At 38.8% G+C, this 12,699-nt stretch overlaps 1 protein-coding gene across 14 annotated transcripts in view; it reads right to left on the bottom strand.

The window, feature by feature from the left end:
• The window catches only part of AFDN (afadin, adherens junction formation factor), a 134,869-nt gene that overhangs the window by 6,458 nt on the left and 115,712 nt on the right, over positions 1-12,699 (bottom strand). For 4 of the 14 annotated variants that reach the window (XM_075495788.1, XM_075495789.1, XM_075495792.1 and 1 more), the window contains 3 exons: positions 10,385-11,407; positions 3,698-3,832; positions 936-1,452 (listed from right to left, as the gene is read on the bottom strand). In XM_075495788.1, coding sequence (XP_075351903.1) covers positions 936-1,452; positions 3,698-3,832; positions 10,385-11,407 — 1,675 coding nt within the window. The remainder of the gene's footprint in view (positions 1-935; positions 1,453-3,697; positions 3,833-10,384; positions 11,408-12,699) is intronic. The other 10 variants (XM_075495795.1, XM_075495796.1, XM_075495797.1 and 7 more) reach the window with 4 other exon arrangements.

Below are 12,699 nucleotides of genomic sequence, written 5' to 3'. Positions count from 1 at the left end.
AAGACAAAATCTTTTATGAATAAACTGCAAATTTATTAGAGCGAGATCTACACAGACAGTGGTTTAAAAAAATTTAGTGTGGAACTTTGGACTGAATTATCTTTGAATTCATGAGTATAGCTAAACTAGTACTCTGCAGATAAAATACGGTGCTGAAGTTACTAGCAGCTAGAGCTGTACTTGAAATTAAATTCCATTATGGTTGTGCACTTGGAGTTATAAAAGAAACAGGATGAGGAGGCAAAGAAATACAGGGGTGCAGAAGGGGAGGGAAGGATTAAGGCGAAAAGCACTAGGAGGCAATTTAGATTTTTGTCTCTCTTTGCAAGAAAACGGCACTGTACAAATCAGAAGTACAGGAATGGTGCCTAATACATGAAACTAACTGCATGTCCTATATGTCTCTTGGTGCTTGGACATTTAAGAACTACACCTACCAAGGTCATTTTTAAAGCCATTTGCACACACTATTAAAAGAGGGAACCCTGGTACCAATAATGAAAGCAGAAGCTAAGCTCTGTCCATGAACCCATTAGAAAAGGTTTCCTGTGTTCAAGAAAGGTGCACTTCCAGATGCCCTGAGTAACCAGTGGTCAGTCATACAAAACAAATCACTGAAAGATACAGGATGAAAGCCAAAACCAACAGTACTTTGAGTTGGTTGAGTAACAGTTAAAATAATTTCTGGTTCATTGTGAGAGAGATGGAATTTTTGCTTTTTAAGAGTTTGGGTAAGGAAGAAGGAAATTTGAGAGATCAAAACAATTACAAATTGGAGGATTCATATTAATATCAGGATTTAATTTAGATCACCATAGTGAAAACAGTGATTAAGTGGGGGGAAAAAAATCACAAAGGAAGTGATTCAATCTACAGCACCAGAGCTGAAAACATGAGGATAGTTCTGTAGAGACGATTGATTTCACGATGTCTACCTTTAGAGCTGCTGGCATGGATGAAACTTGGTTTGTTTGGTGGGGGCTGGGTCTGGCTTTTTTTGGCAGTAGTACTGTTGGCATTGACTGGAGATGACTGGAATGAGTTGGAAAGAAAGAGGCCATCTGAAACTGGGCGAGGCTGGCGGGAGGGCTGCTGTGGCTTAAGGGTGGCAGGAGGAAAGTCACCATAAGATTTTCTTGTGCTGGAGTACTTATCCTGACCTGCTAGATTGGAATCCTCCTCCTCATCATCATCATCATTGTATGCAACAAACTTGGCAGTATAAATCGTGTCAGGGGAGAGGACCTGTGTTTTGAGGTAAGAGGTGTTTCGCTGAGGTGGGGGAGGAGGAGCGTTAGATGAAGGGGTTGGGGATGGGAGTTCATATTCCCGTGGAAGCGGAGGTCTGTACAGACCAGGCTCGTCAGGTTCCAGTAATCTTCGTTCTGCTTCATCATGCTGCCTGCGCCTTTCAGCCTCTAAGCGACTGTAATACTCTTCTTCCTGTCGCCTCTGTAAGTCCAGAGGGAACAGAAACACAGTGGTCAGAAAGACAGACATTTCGACCTAAGAGAGATTTCAGTTTTCCATCACTGAGTTACAAACATCTTTTTTTGCCTCCTTTTCTGGCAATAAGCAGGGCATCTATATGGACTTATACAAAGAATATTTACTACTATGAAAAAAATGGCAGTTGTCCTGTAACACAGCATTGCTGTTATTTCCAGATTTACCACCGCCTCTGGTAACTAAGGCAGCTGCTTGTGTGAACTAAGGGTGATTCCAGCATTTATTACTCAAAATGTTAACTACAGTTCATAAGGGGTAGATTTACTAAACCTGTAAAGAATCTGTGGGAGAGAGAAATAACTAAAATTAACTACCATCTTAAAATAGGAACTTTGTATAAGCATGCAGCAAAATTACAATGTAAATTAACCAACAGAGCCCTGGAATAGATGACTCCTAACAAAGCTTCTAGTATAAATACCAGGGAAACTACTTTCACATAGAAATCAAATTACAAAGAACTTTTGTAAAACAGACATCAAATAATTGTTTTTTTAAAAACATTTCTAAAAAAACAAATTAAAAAAACCTATGCTAATGATATTCATATGAGGCTATTGACCATTTAAAAGGCCATGAAATACCTTCTCTGTATTTTTCCAGTTTAAAAGATTTTTACTGTTTTAAACTAAATAGCATTTAATTCTGTTCAGCTCTTGTCTAAGCCACATTGTAAATTAATACAAGGGTCTATTCAGTAGTTTGTTTGATAACGAATTAAAACGTGTATTTGGAAACCGTATGTTACAAAAAACCTTTTGTCTAAGCATAGTATAACTTCTGCTGGGAATACATTACATTTTGAACAACCATCCTTTCTGGTTTTAATCCATGTGTTTTAAAAAATCCACCTTATCTGCTTATCTGCTCAACACCGTGAGTCATTCATCCTAAAAAAATTATAAATAATTCTGATCTTGTTCATCTAGAGCAAAGACATGAAACTCATCTCCTTGTACTACTCTCTAAAACCACTGTAGGGGTCAGATGGTACTGAGTTCTGAGTTGGCAGATGTACAAGTGTCTCAGTCAAGACCTGTCGGTGAAAACCCTTTCAAGTGTGTGTTCCAAACATCATTCGGCTGCATCATTGTCAGAAATTAAGAAACCCTTGGTTGTTTTTTTTTTTTGGTTGCACCACCCCCCCCCTTTTCTTTAAACTTCCTACAGTATATTTTTAAATACTTTCCTAAGTCCAGATATACATTCCTCACTTCTCACCTATCACCACCCCCAGCTTAGCTTTCTTCTACTCATTAACCCATATTGCTTGTGGAAAAGTCTAATGAAGCTTGAAAACAATCTAACAAAACAAATGAACAAAGTGAATATATCCAAGGGGTTTTTTTTTTAAATATATTTGCTCAATCTTCCAAGATTAAATTTCTCTCAACATTAAAAGCTAGCCCTCTTTCTTCATTCTGAAGTCAGTGTTACTAACAGGCAAGTCTTCAGTCTGAACTGTTCTTTCTCTAGGAAGAAGAGGGACTTAACAAACATGCTAAGAGTCAAACGAGATGCTTTGTCTTCCAGTTTTGAACAAAAAAGCTTCTTAAATTCATGTATAATGTTCTGAAGGAACCTAGGAGCCTGAATTTTTAGAATCTGTTTGATTCCACTGACTTATCTGCTGAAATTATTTACTTCGTTACTAGAAACCAATTCTTTTTCCTCTCATAGTCCAAACATAAAAGACAATATAGATTACTCATCTCCACTCCACTGTATTTCATATTTCTCTCTCTCTCTGTATCTGTATAAAACAATTACTGCAAAAATATTTAAGTGCCATTTCTGAGACACAGCGAAACCCAACACCACTAACTCAGCCATTACAATAAAGGAGGTAGTCAAGTCACATTGGGGGCTGAAGGAAACCGGGAGGTAATTGATTTCTGCCACAACTTTCAGAGAAGGCTCTGAAGGCAAGCCCTTGCCACTGCTAAAAACCTTCAGCCAGTAAGCCTACGGTACTATTTCTGCAATACCAGTCAACTGTGGGTACCACAAATGGGATATTTGTTTAATTACTTTTTGTTTTATATTGGATAAACTGAAGCCTTGGGCCATGACCATTATCACTAGGGCTAGTGTGTTTAAACCCTGCTGACCCAACACTAAGCTGTTACTGGGCAGGCTAAAGAGGAGTGGCCTGTAAGAACCCCTGCAACACTCAGAAGACCACAACCTTTTCTTCAGCCTCTCTTCTGGTCCGCTCCTCCTCTTGCTGTCGGCGCTCTTCTTCCTGCCTGGCCCTGTCTTCTGCTTCTCGTTTGCGCATTTCTTCCAACTGTTGCTGCCGTCTGCGTTCTTCATCCTGTAACTAACATAGACACATCTTTAATTTTTTCGTCACTCGTGGATAACATGGGTCAAAAAAACCCGTAAAAAGATGTAAAAGTATTTGCATCTAAAAATAACTCATTCAGTAGAAAATGCTATACTACAGATAAATCAGTGTGATTTCCAACTGTTAAGAGTATGCTTTGTTACATTGGTTTCCTTAAAATCCCTATTTAAAAAAAAATAGAAAAAAAAAAAGAAAGAGATGCACAGAACTACATACATAAAAGCACAAAACACACAGGGAGACATTTTTAGCAGTCATATATGAACCCCTAGCAGAAGACTGAGGTGACTCACGTTCCAGACAGCTTCAGCAACTATTAGTCTCATAGGCACAGTAAAGTGAAATAAAATACTTGGAACCAACAGTCCACAGCTCCAGCAGCCAATTGGTTTTTCATTTTGGATTAGTATTTAAGCACCGGAAAATCATGACTCATTAGTCAAAGGGTCAATCCATTTAAAGTAACAGTCTCATTCAGCAAGTCTGCAAATGGTCTCGGGAGATAAATAAAAGTCTCCCACTATATCTGCAACAACTGTGTTTTGGAAAAAGCAGAGAATGAGGCAAAGAAATTTTTGACTACTGAGATTAAACAGCTCACATGAACAACTGATGTCCAACAGACAATACTATTTTCTATATGCTTTCAATAAGCACTGCACAGATAAGAAAACTGAGCAACAATCCAAACTTTGCATGATTCTCTAAAGCTAACAGTATCTAAGCCCTTGATGGACAGGAATATTCACTGGCACAGTAATATTCACAAGTAGAAATTAACTGGACTACATGCTTTGCCATTTCTTACTGCAGCATATGTTTTAAAGTGATTCCCCCCCTCGTCCCTAAGATCTTTTGTACTGATTGGTATATCTTGCTATAAGCTGCACGTAACACTGACACTTCTCTATTCCTGGATTTGTTTTTACAATCCAGTTTCATTTACAGAGAAAGGCCCTTCAGACACAAAGCAATAATGATTTAGTAAGAGAAATTTAGTTTTAATAGACTTTGTGAGGATAACCTTCATGTAGGTATCTCTCCCCCCCAATTAACTAACAGGAATGTGCTTTAAAGCAGATTAGGTTTTCTAATCAATTTCCCAATCAATTCTAAAAATGAACTTTTTTTGGGGGGGGTGGGACAATGACTAATTTTCTGGTCATTATTTCCCCCACTGTTCATGTAGTATTTGTGTTACAGGTATCTTATGACCTTGTACAACAGGTAATTTTGAAAACATTTGCCTTCTACATCTTCAAGCAGCTATACAGACTAATTGAAGTGAAAACACCTCTAATTTGAAGTGTTAAAACCCACCATTTTTGAGCATGAAAGCTAAAGAACAAATTAATTAATTTCATTTAGGCAGGAATTTCGCAAATGTATACTAGAGGACGCTACCTCCGAGTAAATTGCCCTTATTGAGGGCTAAAGCTTTTGTAATTCCTAACTGAAAACAACATAAAGATAGAGATCAAGCTCACTATATACGGTAGAGCAGGGAATAAAGTAGTTAACGAACTCCCTGCTTGACTTAAGACCTCTTCTTGTCTTGGTTATTAGAAAGATATTATTTTAGCAAAGGAGATAATATTGCTGTCAAAAGGAAAGACAGCCAGTAATTCAAAAGAGTTTATAGAAGATAAGTAATTTCCTCTTAAAAAAAAAAAAAAAAAAAAAAAAAAAGAGCAAAAACTGCACAGTGAAAAAATACAGTAAAACTCCTTGACTCTGTCCCAACTGCATTTAGAGAAAAACTCTGAACATGGCAGTTACTGATCCCAGGTTATGGCATGAATGCCTTTTTGCTTAATAGTAAATATTCCTATTCAAATGCAGTTAAACAAGAAAATATTTCAAACTAAATTAAAAGGGAAGTTTTATTTTCTTGTGAGCTTAACTAAAGAAAGAAGGGAAAACTGGGCAGGGTGCCTACCTGGGAACTGTTGTCAACATCTGAACCATAATAATTGCAAAGACAACTGTATCCAGGTCAGAGGCTATTCTAAACATAATATGTAGTAAAAAGGCCAAAAATAATATGTATGGCAGAAGTGGGAATAGAGCAACTATTACAGAGTGACATTTCATTTCTTTATTAGTAACTAGATTCTACTTTGGAGCATTTCTAGACCAGGCCGGGGGGTGGTGGGATGGCGAGGCACACCAGAGCACTTGAAGGCATTTCTGTTTGTGAGTTTGTACAACAGTACCCAGCTCAAACCAAACTCCCTGATTTTCAAGACACTAAGGAAAGCAATCTTCATGTTCCATTTCTAGTCAGAGGGCTATTAGATTCCCAGGTTGAATATTTGAATTCAGTACTCCTCATGTGATTTACTGTACTTCCAAGGTTTCTCCAAAGCAGCATGTGTTTATATTGTAACACGTAGAAACAACTGATCCGTACAGCCAGAGTGACGGAGAAGAGCATTCTCCCAAGCTTAGCTAAGCACAAAGCACTATTTCTTTCCCGCTGCTTTGTCCCAGCTCTACTGAAGTGGCAACCGTTCGCTCAGCCGCACAACTCTGTCCCCCTATCACCAACATATGCTTGCAGCACTATTCCTACTTAGAAGAGGGCAAGAAAGGCCACCCTTCTTCTGAGCTATTGCTCCTCATAACAGATCCGCCCATCGGCTCCTTATCAGAAATGTTAAGATATTCACAGGACTGTCAGGCACCCAAGAAGTCTCAGATTCCAAACAGAATTAATTTCTCTAAGTGCTGCTTAAAATGCTTTAAAAGAAGTTCTGGAAGAACTTTAAATTTATACCTATTTATTTATGACAACTAAAGCTGGGTCAGATCTGTTAGTGGCCAAGGGAATTTAAAAAGACAAACACTAGCCAAGGTGACAATTCATGCATCACCTTTCACCAGCCTTCTAATTAACAGAACAGCTATCACCAATGCTCACATTAGACATACAGAAAAAAGCATGGAGCATTCTAAAGGATATTTTTTTTTTCCCTCTAAAAACTATGAAGTAATTTCTTGAGTACCTTAAGCGGTATACGATAGATGCAACTATGCCCAGAAAGTCATGTGAACAGCATGAAAACAATGAAATTAGGAAAAAGACATATTTGCTGGGTATAGTGTTCAACATCATCTATTTCAGAATTAGCTTGCTTTCTTTTTTTAAAGCTACATTTATGAACATAATAAATCCTCGACTGATTCAGGCCACGGATCCATCTAGCGCAGTATTCTATGTGTGACCATGGCAAGAAGAGCTGCACATAAGCCTGGCCATTTCTTCTAGTATTTCTCCAGCATTCAGCATGCTACTAGAGATGTCAGCTGGTACAGCCTTGTGTAATCCTTTGAGTAGCTGTTTACAGGTGTGATGTCTATGAATTTGTCTAATCCATTTTTAAAGCTGATGATACTGTCTGCCTTCACAACCTCCTGTCACAGAAAGATCCAGAAGTTTACAGCCTGCTTGGCAAAGTACTTTATCCATCCAGTCGCGGCCCCGGGGACCAAGGCTTAAGCAAAAAAATATAGGTGTAGTAATAAGAAAAAATATTGATAGACACTAAGTCTGAAAAATCCATGACTCCTGTCTTGTCCATTAATTCAGAAAGCTGACACACTTCACCTGTTTCCTTGCTGTCAACTGCTTAACACTAATGTACCACACAGATACAAAACCAAACACCTTAGATAGACTGTTATCTGAAGTATCCATTTTAAAAGATGATTTTTTTTTAAAAAAATAAAGCAGTGCTGAATATCCAAATCTCTATTTTTAACAGTCATGTTTACAGTTTTTTTCCAGCAGCACAAATTAATTATACTAACAGGACTTGCAAGCATTACCCTGCTTTCAAATTGGTATACTAATGATACAGAAAAACACTGAAGGGGATATATTTCTCCTCTAGAAGGCTACAGAACTCTTTTTTCCATGTACCCATTTCCAATGACAGCAGTAAAATACAGAATTAGTTGGAGTCATAGCAATTACGGCCGGAATTTGGAAGCCTGTCATGTTTAGATGCAAGAGAATGGTATTAACCAATGGTAACTTAATAATTGCATGTTTATGTGACCTACTTGGAAATATTAGTTCAGAAGTAATTTCTGAGTTTACAGTCCATTTTTACTTTAATGAGAACATTGTAACACCTGTGAACAACAGGGTTTGAGCATGTGCTGAAACAGTATGCTGTATTATTAGGCTCTCAGGACAATTTCACTTCAGATTGGAAAGGAATGGTGTTGGTAGAGCTCTTCTAAAACCTGCAGGGGTGGGGAAGGGAAGGGAGGAAATCTTACTTCACAGCTTGTTCATTCAAAGTGCTTAGTAAGATTTTATAAACATGACTGCACAAAACATCAAATACACAGTTTTATATTAGACCACTGCTATAACAAACAAATCAAGCCTGCAAGCAGAACACAACATTTGAAAGGAAGGAAACACAGGGAAAGGAGTCACCACATCTGGAAACATTCAAATGCATGCTTACATTTAACTTACTGCTTATTGTATCACAAAGGTTTTTGAACACCCAAAGATGCCAAATCATCATCCAAAGCACATAGGGTGGTTATTAATAATATCGGGAATTGAAATGGGAAAGAGATATTGAAGAGAAAGAAACAAACATACCAAATCTAGAACAGAGATTGCTGGCACAGCAGTCTGCTGCAGGTAGTAAGAAAGAGGGAAAAAAGAAAGATGCACAGTGAAAATAAAGATAGGTTAGACTTGTGCTATTTCAAAAGCATTTTCTTTTATTTGTTAAGTCAGCTGCTTTAGAATGAGGAAGTGAATTGACATAATCCTGAAATACAGAAATTAAAACAATCAAATAATCCAAAATTTTTATCGGTATCGGTTTGACTCGTTCAAAACCTCAGTCCTTCTCCAGAAATGCTTATTGCATCTGTAGTAGTATAGACAGTGAAATGTAACCAGAATGCAAACAATACTTCAGTTCAAGACAACTGTTATTTTTTAGTTCAAAACGCTCCAAAATGCTGGAAGAACTTTATGCACAAACAGTATTTTAAATCCAGCACTTGCAAAGAAGACTGATGTAATGTTATGCAATACAACTGGCTTTCTATTAATGACACATGGCTTTTTTAGCCTTGCTACAGTAAAATTTTAAAGACACTGTTTGTTAAAATGGCAGTTTTACATGGATTTTTTTAATGCCCATAGGTAACTGCCTATGTGCTACAAATTACATGTTATCGATGCGGGGCTTTAATGCAACCTGTTTGCCAAAGACATATTTAGCTTTTCCTTTCTTCAGTTTCCAAGTTTGAGGTATCTATTGTTTTACACAGTAATAAAGTTAGCCACAAGAAAAAAGGAAAGCAATGCAGACTGCAGTAAATATGAGAAGAGTAAGTTTAGGAAATCAAGCTGCCAAAACAATCCTGAACTCAAATACTACTCAAGCCGACAGCTATTTCTGAATGTCAAAATAAGCATGTGCAAACATTCTCAAGAATTAAAAATTGCTTATCACAGAATTAAGTCAACTTTTCAAGATAAACAAACAGAAGACACTCAGTGTATTACAGAGCTAGTTTTTAAGCCTGTCAAAGCATAGCTATTGGTATGTAACTTTGGTATCCATGCTATTATTCTGAAAAGAAAAACAAATTTTACTATAGAAATTGTTTCCCAGTAACAATAGATTTAACAGATTCTGAGAGACAAAGGTCACCAGCAGAGTGACAAAAACTTCATCATACTATTCAGTTGTATTATCTTATTAGATATATTATAAGCTTTCACAGTACTGAAGCCAAGGTAAGCAAACCTTGTCAGATACTGATTAAACTGGACACCATGCAAAATCCAGGTATGTATGAGCTGGAGCGCTAGACAGGGTGTATCCAAAACCACATGGCTCAGCCTAATGCTTCCCCCCAGCACTGCTGGGGTCACCACTGAGGTGATGGTAAAGGTAGAGGTAGCAGCTGCCTTATGCCCAAGCCTCTACTTGGAGAAGACCAGCAAAGTGGAACCTCAGTTCAGTTCACTGTTCCCTGGAAATAGCACGCATTCAGTGTCTGTGTTCAGGTCCAAGACTATAAATAAGAACACTTAGAGGCAAATATATTGGGGGGGGGGGGGGGGGGAGGGGGGAGGGAGGGAAATCACACTATTTTTTGTTCCTGATTCTCCTGAAGACTTTCATAATTTCAACTGTTTTTGCTTACCTTCCTGTAAGCAAATTCCTGCTATATTTAACCTTCTAATACTACTCCAGCTACATGGCAAAATCCCTTTATCTGAAGGGAATTTCTTTCCCTACAACCAGAAAAGTAAATTCAACTGCCAACTTGGATTCTATAAGTAGCTATGATACTTTCATAATACATCACTTAACTGGTGAAGCCACTGTAAGTTAGAAATTTTAAAATTCAAGGTATTTAAGAAAGCTTCATCCTCCTTTACCCTTTAAGAACATCAAAATACTCGGACAGAGAACCCACCAAGATACACATTTACAATACTTTTGTCTAGAAAGGATTATCCCCTTTTACCCTTGCTCTTCTTTCTGCCTCCAGTCGCTGCATGATGAGCATAGTATCCACATCATCATCCTCCTCTTCATCATCATCTTCATCCTTTTGCTTCGATTCTTGAAGTCGCTTTTGGAACTGCCATTCAAGCATGAGTTTGCGCAGGCGGTCATTTTCTTCTGCTGTACGATCAGGCTTGTTCTGAAGTTCCTGAATCTCTTTACTCAGCATGTCCACAATGTGCATCTGTTGCTGCTTCTCCAGTTTCTCCTTAGCATCCCGTTTCCACGGATCTGGAGAGAGGCTATCACTAGACGACAGTTCTTCCTTGCTGATAGTGATGTACTGCAGATCCCTCCGCTCAATAGTCCGAGGCTGCTGTTGGGGCTGCAACTCTCTAATGACTGTTTCTTGAGACCTCTGCAAAGTTGAAGGTTTTTCTGATTTCACTTGTTGAAGGGAAACAGGGGGAACTACAGGCTGAGCAGGAATTAGTGGCTGAGAACGCATTTGGCCCAGTTTTCTCTCCTGCTCACGACGTTTCCTTTCTCGTTCTTCTTCCAAACGTGCCTTTTCCTTTTCATACCACCTCTGATGCTCTTCTCTTTTTTTACGCTCAGCAGCAGCTACCTGGGAAGATGCTTGTGCTCCTATCTGATTTGGAGGAGGAGGTGGTGGCAGAGGCAAATCCATTTGTAGTTCATCAAATTCAGCTGCATAATGCACTGGAGGAGGCGGCGGTGGAGGGGGAAGATCTGTTCTGATGGGCTGGGAAATGGCCACTGGAGTTGGCTGGCTAGTAGCTGGAGTTTTCCAACGGCCAGGTCCACTTTTAGTTAAACAAGAACCAGGCGAGACCGGTTTGGATGAATGGTTCAGGTGTTCTTGGCTAGATGTGCTAGAATCCACAGATGAATTCATCCACTGATCACTGTCTGACTTCCGATCAATGTACTCTACATCCTTCCGTATAACAACTTCCAAACGATTCCTCTCTGGCTGGAAAACTTTATCTCGGAGTTCTTCCTGGGAACGAGCCACACGCTGGAAAAAATTAAACAAGGCATGTATTTCATAGTCCATCTATATTAAAACATATTTGAAAATGGCTCACAAACCGCATTCTTATTACTGAAGGTAATTACTTTTAGTGAATTTCAGCATTTCCATGCCCAGTAAGTTTCCCAAAACCAATGATAAAATATTCTTCCCAGTCCTTCTAACTCATTGAAGCCGTGGAAGACTTTGCAACTGCTGAAATGCCTGGAAACCTGGACTAGGAGGAAGGATGAACGCAAAATGGAGCTTAAGCTGAAAACCTCCCCAGCTCGCACAGTTTCTCAGGACTATCCCTGACACCCCCTCCCCCACACGTGAGTATGAGAGTCCTGGCAGCTTGGAACAGCAGCTCAGGCATACCAGCTCTCCCATTCAGCCTTCAGCTGGCTTGACTGAACATTGTTCCTATTGGGGAGGCAAACAGAAAGGCTGCTGAGGAAGCGACAAGGGAGCTGCTGCCCACCCTCCTCCATTAACAGGCGAGGTGACCTGCAGAAAGCTCTCATTACTGTAGTGCCATTCACGGGTATGGAATCTGGGCACTCAGGTCTAATTCTACCTGCTATTGGGGCATGGGTGTATTGGTCTGCGCTTTTGTCGCATTTTTTAGTGTGTCAAACACCAAGTCTTCTTTTATACAAGCTCAACATCTCACTGCACTGTACAACCTCCTGAAAAGGAATACTGGACCATAAATTAGGCTTATCAAATCTGTTAATGATTTCCTTGAAGCAAATATTCATACTTTGAATGTCAGGAACTACTAAGCACTGAACACATAATGTACCAATTATCAACAACTGAGAGAAGACTAACAAAGCAAACTCCTTTTCTTTTTCCTCCATCAATGACCTTAACCATGACCTCTAAAGAATGCCTTCTTTGAGATGAACAAGTGTATTTTTTATGCTCTATTAGTCCAGCAGAGCTGAACACACAGCTATTTGTGTTAGATTTGCTGTAAAGATGCACCTAGCTAAACAGTTTGCTAATGCTTTCAGAATAGAAAACAGGCATTTCACATCAGTCAGTAGCTCACGGCAGCTTTTTTTACAAGCCCAGTTCTCACTGTAAAGATTAAAAGGATTTTTTTTTTAATTATTTTACAAAGTCTATTTTCCTCTAATTTTCAACTTAAAAGAACTATTGTATGGCAGGGAAAAATTGTGTACGCTTTCAATGCTTGTAAGGACCTAAAGCTTCTAGCCATTTGCTTCATGAAAATGCTTTTCTGCACTGCATTCAGCCTTAAGACCATAGCTCAAATTCAGTATCTG

The sequence above is a fragment of the Mycteria americana genome, chromosome 3, assembly GCF_035582795.1.
Source record: "Mycteria americana isolate JAX WOST 10 ecotype Jacksonville Zoo and Gardens chromosome 3, USCA_MyAme_1.0, whole genome shotgun sequence".
Classification (NCBI taxonomy): Eukaryota; Metazoa; Chordata; class Aves; order Ciconiiformes; family Ciconiidae; genus Mycteria; species Mycteria americana.
The sequence above is the reverse complement of the archived record's forward strand: the minus strand, read 5'-3'. Positions and strand labels throughout refer to the sequence as shown.